The sequence below is a fragment of the Clupea harengus genome, chromosome 16 (genome assembly GCF_900700415.2).
Source record: "Clupea harengus chromosome 16, Ch_v2.0.2, whole genome shotgun sequence".
Taxonomy (NCBI): Eukaryota; Metazoa; Chordata; class Actinopteri; order Clupeiformes; family Clupeidae; genus Clupea; species Clupea harengus.
The window spans coordinates 15380033-15390032 of record NC_045167.1 but is presented as its reverse complement, the minus strand read 5'-3'; the positions used below and the strand labels follow the sequence as shown (position 1 = coordinate 15390032).

The 10000-nt window shown below is 50.5% G+C and overlaps 1 protein-coding gene across 10 annotated transcripts in view; it reads right to left on the bottom strand.

Annotated features, from left to right (window-relative positions):
- Positions 1–10000, bottom strand: part of magi2a (membrane associated guanylate kinase, WW and PDZ domain containing 2a) — a 214905-nt gene that overhangs the window by 46385 nt on the left and 158520 nt on the right. For all 10 annotated transcript variants that reach the window (XM_031583189.1, XM_031583194.1, XM_031583195.1 and 7 more), the window contains one exon: positions 5872–6591. In XM_031583189.1, the coding sequence (XP_031439049.1) occupies positions 5872–6591 (720 nt within the window). The remainder of the gene's footprint in view (positions 1–5871; positions 6592–10000) is intronic.

Genomic DNA, 10000 nt, shown 5'->3' with positions numbered 1-10000 from the left:
ACACACATACACACACACACACACACACACACACACACACACACACACACACACAGAGACACATGACCAGCAACAACTTAAACACGCACATGTGAGACTCCTCTCATCTCACAGCAGTCCAATTCGCCAAGTTACGGTGACCATGACAACGCCAAAACTCAACTAGCTGGCAAATAAAAGAGCTAGACTGGAGGTGAGAGGAGTACATGATGTACATGCACATGAGAGGAATAAAGGCATTTATTTAAGAGTGCATTCTATGTATATATAAATGTATATATGTGTGTGTGTGTGTGTGTGTGTGTGTGTGTGTGTGTGTGTGTGTGTGTGTGTGTGTATGTGTGTGTGTGTGTGTGTGTGTATGTGTGTGTGTATGTGTGTGTGTGTGTGTGTGTGTGTGTGTGTGTGTGTGTGTGTGTATGTGTGTGTGTGTATGTGTGTGTGATTATCTGTCTCTAAGGCCCCGGCTCTGCTCCATATTTCCTGATGCCTGCGGCTGTTGGAGCAGAACTCTGCTGGCTATCGCCACCACCGATCAGTCATGGTTGCCCCAGCTGCCTGTCACCCAGCGGTTACCACGGCAACCATGCATCAGAGAGAGTCTTCCGCGTGGCAGCTAGTTTTGTTAGGTGCGTGTGTGTGCGCGCATGCCAGTGTGTGCATGCGTGTTTGTGTCTGCGTGTCAGCAGGGAGTTAAATACTGTTGTCAAAACTCTCTGGCTAACAGGCGGCTTCCTTAAGCAATCCCAACCACTAGATGGTGATATACAGCTCTAGGCTGACATGACTGTGCTTACAGTATGGTGTTGGTGCTGTACCCACTGGCTGTGCTGACAGATGAACTATGTTTGAGAGACTGTGCAGTGTGCTGTGTTAAGTAATTAGTACTAAATATGACTCTTCTCAGCTACCATACCACTGTGTTGATATGGCCGTATTGACTGATCTGTCACCGTTTTTTTTTAGACCTAAGTGATTGACCGCGCTGTGCAGATATTCAGACTTCACAGCACAGCTGGAAGGGTGTCTGGTCGCCTGGTCTTGTGACCAGGCTGTACACTCTTGCACTGCTAGAACGGTGCTGATCTGAGGAGACTGTGCTGTGCTGTGCTGTGCCTATGGAGACTGTGCTGTGCCTATGGAGACTGTGCTGTGCCTATGGAGTCTGTGCTGTGCCTATGGAGTCTGTGCTGTGGTGTGCCTATGGAGACTGTGCTGTGCTGTGCCTATGGAGACTGTGCTGTGCCTATGGAGACTGTGCTGTGCCTATGGAGTCTGTGCTGTGCCTATGGAGTCTGTGCTGTGGTGTGCCTATGGAGACTGTGCTGTGCTGTGCCTATGGAGACTGTGCTGTGTTGTGCCTATGGAGACTGTGCTGTGTTGTGCCTATGGAGACTGTGCAGTGCTGTGCCTATGGAGACTGCTGTGCCTTTGGAGACTGTGCAGTGCTGTGCCTATGGAGACTGCTGTGCCTTTGGAGACTGTGATGTGCTGTGCTGTGCTGGTGGGCCTGGGCTGGTTCGTGCTGAAGAGGCTGAACTGTGTATACAGGCCTTTGCTCAGAGTAGTGCAACAGACTGGCCTGGGCCACTGAGACTCTTATTGAAAGCATCCGCATGCTTCTACTGCCCACACAGCCATCTGCCTTTGAGCTAAGTGAGAGTGAGAGAGAGAGAGAGAGGGAGCGAGAGAGAGAGGGAGGAGAAAGAGAGCGAGCGAGCGAAGGAGAGAGAGAACGAGAGCGAGAGCGAGGAAGAAATTGAAAACAGCAGATTTGTTGCTCCTACACATTGTAATTCTACAGTAGGGGGAGTGGATGTCGAACGAGAAGAAAAACGAAGAGACAAAGAAACAGTGAGAGAGAGAGAAAGAAAGAGAAAGAGAGCGCAAACGAAAGGATTCAATGACACAAAACCACAAGCAAACCAAACAGACGACAGAGAGTCATTAACACATAAATGGAGGAGAAGCTCTGAGACTCAAGATATAATAAAAGCCAGATGGATGAGGCGGATAGTGAACAAGAAGGATGGGCTGATAAGGGGATGTCAGACAAGAGTCAAACCGCAAGAAAGAGAAGATGAGTGAGGCGGCCATGAAGTGCTGGCAGAAGGGCAGAGGCAATTGGGCAGAGAGAGAGAAAGAGAAAGAGAAAGACACAGACAGAGAGAGAGAGATGCAGAGAGAGAGAGCGAGAGAAAGGAGGAGAGGAACAGAGGAATGTTGTGATAATTAGAATAGATGGCGTGTGTCCACTGTGCTGACGAGAGGGCCAAATTGCAGGGCATTAAGAAGTGGGACATCATTCCAATGGAATAGTGACAGTTTTATTAGGCCGCATAATAGCCTGGCTAAACGGGCCCGAGCAGCGCTCCCTTGATTGGGCTTGGCCACGCACCCTCTTCCAGCTGGAGTGATGGGGTCAAGATTCAGCACTCATGTGTGTCTGTGTGTGCATATGAGTGTGTGTGTGCATATGAGTGTGTGTGTGTGTGTGTGTGTGTGTGTGTGAGTGTGGTGTGTGTGTTAACAGACCTCATAAAAGGCAGCCTTTTTTTTCTTCTTTCTTTCTTCTACAATCCACGTACTCAAATGGATTCACTTGAATACCTCTCTTTTCCTTTCTCCCTCTCTCTCTTTCTCCCTCTCTCTCTCCCTCTCCCTCTCTCTCTCCCTCTTCCTCACAGTATCCTCAGGTTCCGGGTCACCTCCGCTGGCCCGCTTCCCTGACGAGTGCGCGCCGTGATTTGCGCTACGGAATAACGGCCCGATAAAATATACATCCTGCCAAAATCAATCCTGCAAATGCCGCTGACCTTTTTTCGCGGCGCTGGTCCACTGCCACCCGCCTGCTCTGCCTAGCCCCTGTGCCAAACAATCACCCCCTCCACCCCAATTCCACCCCACCCAGCCAGCGCCAGAGCCTCCGACCTCATTCTGCTGATTGAGCCTGCAGTCTGGCACGCACCATTCTCAAATAGCGTGCACACACACACTCTCACACACACACACACACACGTACACACACTCAAACACACGCACACACTCACACTCACACACACACACACACACACACACACACACCCACACACACACACACACACACACACACACACACACACACACACACACACACACACACACACACACACTGCAGACTGCTTGGGCTGCATACTGCCACGTCTGTGTATTTCAGCACTGACAGCACTTGGTGGTACACAAGGCTCAATGATCAGTGTATCAGTTTAATTAATTAGTGCTAGTGTGTCTGGTTTTCAAAACTGTAAACGAACACTGCCATCTTTCTAAGGTATGACTTTCTCAAAAATATGCCACTATTGGTTATCAGTTTTCATCTGGCTCTTTGGGATTTGGGATTACCGAGCTCAGAAAGTAGGATGAATCAGTAAACAAACTGGGATTATGATGATGATGATGTAGATGATGATGATGATGATGATGATGATGATGATGATGATGGCTTGTTGCTTAGTCAGGTGTGCTTGCATTCATGTCGGATATCCTGGTCTGATTGGACATGACCATGTGTGTGACCTCATATGCCCTGGCTAATCAGAATCAAACATCAACATCTTTGCCTTACAAATACAACTACAAAAACAAATATGCCAGGGTCACCGTGAGACTCCTTGTTAAGCTTCGGTGTTGCTTACAAACTGGCTGTTTCATTTTACAGCTTGCCTGGAGATTATGGAAATCAGAGTGGAGCTTTTAACAAGGCTGAGGAAAACAGGCCGTGTCAGGGGCTCTTTGAAGTCCTTCAACACAACATGCTCTCAGAGGCTATCAGCAGATTGAACCTATACATTGTCACTTTTGGTGTGTTGTGTATGTATGTGTGTGTGTGTGTGTGTGTGTGTGTGTGTGTGTGTGTGTGTGTGTGTGTGTGTGTGTGTGTGTGTGGTTGTGTGTGTGTGTGTGTGAGAGAGAGAGAGAGAGAGAGAGACGGAGAAAGCAATTGAATGTAGTCGGTGACGTTGACTGACGCTTATGGCCAAAAATATTGCTGAGTCATGCTTTCCCGGTCTGACTTAGTCAGCGGAGCGAGAGACCCGGGCCTGTCTCTGCCTCGCTCCACTCCTCCTGCGGCTTCAACGGGCTTAATCCTCCTCAACTGATCACAGCAGGGTTTTAAATACCACTCCATGTCCTGTTATTAACCTCATGCTCTTCAGATGTACCACACACACACACACACACACACACACAAAAGAAAGAAAGAAAAAAAAAAACCTCTTGAGTGGCTTGATTGAGGTGGGAGTCTGCTTCTCAAACTCAAACAGCGGCAAATGTCAGAGCACTTGCGCGCGCCGGCACTGCTAATCAATGGGTTATTGACATTGGGCGAGTGTCTGCGTGTGACATTCAGGCTGACCGCCATGAGAAATGCCACCAGGCACGAGATGAACCACAGGGTGGGGGGGGAGTCACGGAGTTATAGATGCAATGTATGCTAAGTGTCTCTGTGACAAAATATTTGGTGAAAATGCCACTCTGCAAATGCAGTTGATACCGCAATAAGGTCAGACGCTCGGCGTGAGGAATCTGTTATCCACCGACAGCTACCCCCGTCCTTCTCCAACCCCCTTCACAAAAGCACACAGTGACACCAACAATCAGTCTCCATCACTCTATTTCTCTGTCTGTCTCACTATCTCTCTCTCAGTCTGTCTGGCTAACATCGCCTTGCCTGATAAATGCCAATCTAAATATTCGGTGACCTTCCTCTGATCGTGCAGCATTGCTTTAGAAGGGGTGGCATCTCTCATGAAGCCCTGCATCACTCAGGGCCATAGTAAAAAGGATGACTGGGGTCAATTATGTGCGGCCCCTTCATAACTGACGCACTTAACCTCACTCAGTCAGCATAGCAGCAATGTAGAGGTCCCACAAGATAGGAGAGAGATAGCAAAGAGTTCCCAAGGCTACTCATACAATACTCATACAAATCGCATATGTATATATTTTTGTCTCTTTGTGGATTGGATCATTGGATTTCAGCAACCTTGGCAGGACTACTGAACTGTGTGTATGTGTTTGCGTGTATGTGTGTGTGTGTGTGTGTATGTGTTTGCGTGTGTGTGTGTGTGTGTGTGTGTGTGTGTGTGTGTGTGTGTGTGTGTGTGTGTGTGTGTGTGTGTGTGTGTTGAATGCAAAGAAGGACCAATAAGAAACTGGAGTACTAAGATAGATACACACAGCAGCTTTTAGGTGATGAGCCACACTTCTTTTCTTCCCAGCCTGTGTGTGTGTGTGTGTGTGTGTGTGTGTGTGTGTGTGTGTGTGTGTGTGTGTGCGTGTGTGTGTGTGTGTGTGTGTGTGAGTGTGTGTGTGTATTTTTAGCAGCTGCTGGAGAGGCGATACGCAGCAGCGGGAACCAAAGGTCACAGCTCATTTGAAAGCCTGAGAAAAGGAGTCAAACCTTGCGAGTGAGACAGCGGTCATGGCAGACAGCAAGAAGACAAGCTGACCAATCTGTGACCAGGAAGGTGAAAGTCGAGTGTGTATGTGTGTGTGTGTGTGTGTGTGTGTGTGTGTGTGTGTGTGTACCTCTGACCAGCCACGTAGTTGCAGGCAAGATTCTATTTTCAGTATGTGTGCATGTCTGAATGTGTGTGTGTGTGTGAATGTAGAGAAATACACAATTTGAAGCTGAAGAGGAAAAGCATACATGGGGGTTCTGTGGTCTTGGATATTCCCCCTTAGACAAACACCATAAAAAAAAAAACACACACACCAAGACACACAGAGCAGAGTAAAGTAAACACCCACTCACCTGCATGATCCTATAAACACATCAAATGAGCAATCTATGCCCCCAATCCCACCCTCCCTCTCCCCTGCACCTACCTGTCCCTCCTCTCTGCACCATCAGTGTGGCTTCGGCCCCCACCGGGCACTCCTTCAGCATGTCCACCACCTGCGTGTGGCTAAGGCCGAGCACGGGCTGCCGGTTGATCTCGGCGATCAGGTCGCCCTCGCACAGCCCCGGGCAGCCCTGTGGCTCCAGCACCTGCTTGACGCGCTGGCCGTCGGCGCCGTCGGCGATGGTGAACCCGAAGCCGTCGGGCCCCTTCACCATGGAGACCGTCAGCAGCACGGGAGGCGGGCCGTCGCTGCTGCCGCAGCCGCTGGCCAACTGCGTCGCCCCCGACGACGCCATGGAGACGCTGTCCTCGTGCGGCTGGCCGCCGGGCAGCGGGAGGCTGGAGCCGTCCAGGTGGGTGTCCCCCGGGTGGCCGGCTTGCGGTGGGAGAGGGCCGCCGGCGAGGTGGGCGGCAGCGAGCTGAGGGTCGCCCTGCTGCTGCACCAGCCGCGCCGTCCGGGAGAGGTACTCCATGTAGCCGTCGTAGGTGCCGCGCCCGTTCACCAGCAGGGGATTGCCTGCGGGCGACACCAGGCCGGTGGTGGTGGTGGAGGCGGCCTCCTCGGGGTCGTAGGGCAGTGGGTAGCCGCGGCACAGGACCAGCGTCACGCTCTGGCCGATGGGCACCGACTGGAACAGCTTGACCACGTCCGCATGGGTGGTGCCCAGCACACACACGTCGTTGATGTACACAAGGACGTCACCTAGGGGTCGGGGGCAGACACCAAGCATCAAATCAGCAAATCCATCAAATATAAGAAACAAGTGACAAAAAATGACAAAAAACTTAAGAAAATCTGACAGGTGAGGTGAGGCTGGGGTTTGAAATGCAGGTGATCTAACCAAACAACTCACAAAAAGGTATCCATCTGTCTTAATAGAAGATTACTAACTGTAATTCATCTAATCCAGATTTGAGGAAAACTCATCAGATATTCTAGAGGCGCTCTGGAATTACCTTACGTGACCGCATCAAGACTAAACCTACACTCACATTCACTTTCAGCACATGTTTTAATCCAGAGGCATGAACTACATTTCATCAATACTCCTCTCCCCTCCGTGGGGGCTGTATCAGTGACATTGACATTATGTGCCACCAGCGGAACTGTGGAGGAATTCCTATCCCACGAGGAACCAGGTCAATAATTAGTGTGACGTCCCAAAGGCCGGCTGTCACTCATATCTCCAGCGCTATCAGGGGTGATGGTGTCGTAGTCGTAGGTCTTTCTTCACTTGAGGCGACAACAGCAAGCTGCATCCTTCTCTTTCTCTCTCTCTCTCTCTTAATTTATTTCCCTCTCAGCTTTATTAGATGCAGATTAAGTGCGAACATGAGGTGCGTCGCAGGTCTAATTGAAATCTTATCCTCTCTCTTCTTTTCCAAATGAGCTGCCCAGGTTGATAATGAACGCTAATAATTATTTTCAATTAAAATCCTCATTCTCATGCAAATGAGTCTTCGACTCTCCGAAAGGCAGAAGGGTGGCGAGCCGTCGCCATCGGCACTCGAGAGGAAACGGCAAGCGAGTGCGCCCTGTTGCGTCTGAAACAACTGGTCACCATGGTAGCAAGCGCTACGGAGAAAGGACCACGTATATTACAGTTTGATTACAGTGGGTGAGATGAGACCAGTAAGGGTCATAGCATCAATTGCTTTAATAACCGAGACAGCACTTAAACTATAAACTATGCAAGCAGCCTCGACTGTTTGGAGGCGCGGTGAAGCTCTGGCTATTGACGTCTGTAGGACAACCCCTCAGGACGCTATGGAAATGGGTGGCAAAATCTTAATTAATCTCGGCAAACATGCCTGACATTTGCCTCGAGCGCTGCAGGTCAAAATCAATAGTTTCACACATTCCCGGAACACCAATGATCGCCAACTGACCACAGCCCTGCCAGGCCCTTTAAAGTTTAAACCACTCCGTACCGCTGAGGCTGGGCAAGGCCACTTTGCAAAAGAACGGGTGGAACTTAAAAGTCCCCCTCCATCCTCCACTAAAGGGCAACACACATATATACTCTTAGCTGTCATAGAGTGACTGTAATACCATAGAACCATACTTCTCTTGTTCCTTTGTAAAGCTGGGCCAAACCACTGTGGTGCAGTTAAGGAGTGAAAAGAAGGCTCTAATGCATCTTACACCCCCCCTACAACCTACAGTAATGGAATGCTCCACTCCAGCACTTAAAATGATTCACAGTTCACACACAGAACGAGCCCCTCGTGATTCACCTTGCACTTCGATCGTCTTGCCCTGCTGATTAAACCCTGATAAGCACAAGGCCAAGAGGTTGTAACCTCTGACCTCTTGTGTCAGAGGAGCTCCCCCGGCTCCTCCCAACCACCGCCCCTCCCAACCCCGTGATAATGTTCGTTGGACATCGCTCAGCAAAGCCCGCTCGGGTGTGATGGGGGTGGCATGCCGAAGCGAGGCAGGCACTGCCTTCATGCTGCCAGGAGCTGAAGGCCGCGGGAGCAGGGCTCTAGGGAGGCTCCGGGGAGGGCAGGCGGGCGGGCAGGCAGGCTGGCGGCGGGCGAGCCCAGAAAAGGCTCACATATGTGGGGGGAGTTGAAGGACATGGGGGGGGGGATGGTGGGGCTGCGCCATCTGGAGCCCTGGTGCAGAGGGCACTGTGAGGCTCTCTAAAGGTGATCAGGGGCCTGAGATACTGACACGCTGAGGACACGGAGGAGAATAGGGGAAAAAAAGAGAGAGAGAGAGACAGAGAGAAAGACAGAGGGAGAGAGAGAGAGGCAGCGAGAGAGACAGAGATAGAGAGAGACAGAGAGAGAGGCCAGTAGAGGAAGAGTGGGGCTTTTCTGGTGCTGAGCAACAGCACAAGATATATAAGGTAGGAAATGCTGCATGGCAGATAGTGTGTTAGGCCTGGGTAGAGGGAGAGGGGAGCTCACACAGTACACATATGGTCACAGTCACACACACACATACTGTATACAAGCACACACAATGACAGACACATACAGACAAACAAATAGACACGTACACGCACACGCACACACACACGGACACGCACACACAGCCTGTCTGTGTAATCGGCTGATCTGTTATTGAGGAGGTTCGCTTCTGTTTCAGTTTTTGGTGCTGCTAAATAAAATCAATATGAGCTCTGGGAATCACGTGGCCTATTTTTCCACCCGTCTGTCTCTATCTCTCGCTCTCTCTCTCTCTTTTTTCTCTCTCAGTGTCTTAACCCACCCACCCACCCCAACACCCCTCATTTTTCCTACTCTGTCTCAGTGAAGAGAGGAGTAGAGAACTAACTGCAACGCAAATGGTCCGCCTGGAATTAGCCATTTCACACTTGCACAGGCCTGTAACACTGTCTTCTGCTTTATCTGAGTTCTGCTGAAGTGCTGGGCCACTCAAGTAGGGCAAGCATTCTGGAGGGGGAGGAGTGGAGAAGATGCGATGGAGAGAGGAGAGGAGGGAAGAAGAGGAGGAGAGATGAGGGACGAGAGACAGAGAGTGGAAAGAGGGGCAAATCATGGAGAGAAGGGGAGGGGAGAAAAGAGGAAAGGATGGTGTGATAAAGGAGAGGAGAGGAGAGAGAGGGAAGAGAAGGTGGAGGAGAGGAGAGGAGGGGAGACGCATAGGACAACACAACTGTGGAGAAGAACAGCAAAGGAGAGAGGAGAGCAGTCAAGAACAAGAGAGAAGGGAAAATAAACAGGATGAGTGGCACCGCAGAGGAGGGTGGCAATTAGCAGGAAAGACAGGAAGAACAGCAGAGGAGAGGAGAGGAGAGGAGAAGAAAGGAGAGGAGGGGAGAGGAGGGGAGGAGAGGAAAGGAGAGGTGAGAAGAGGAGGGGAGGAGAGGAAAGGAGAGGTGAGAAGAAGAAGAGAGAAGAGAAGAGAAGAGAAGAGAAGAGAAGAGAAGAGAGGAGAGGAGAGGAGAGAAGAGAAGAAAAGAGGGTAGGGGAGGAGAGAGGAGAGGAGGGTAGGGGAGGAGAGATGAGAAGAGGAGGGGAGAGGAGAGGAGAAGAGAAGAGAAGAGAGGAAAGGAGAGGTGAGAAGAGGAAGGGAGAGGAGAGGAGAAGAGAGGAGAGATGAGAAGAGGAGGGGAGAGGAGAGGAGAGGAGAGGAG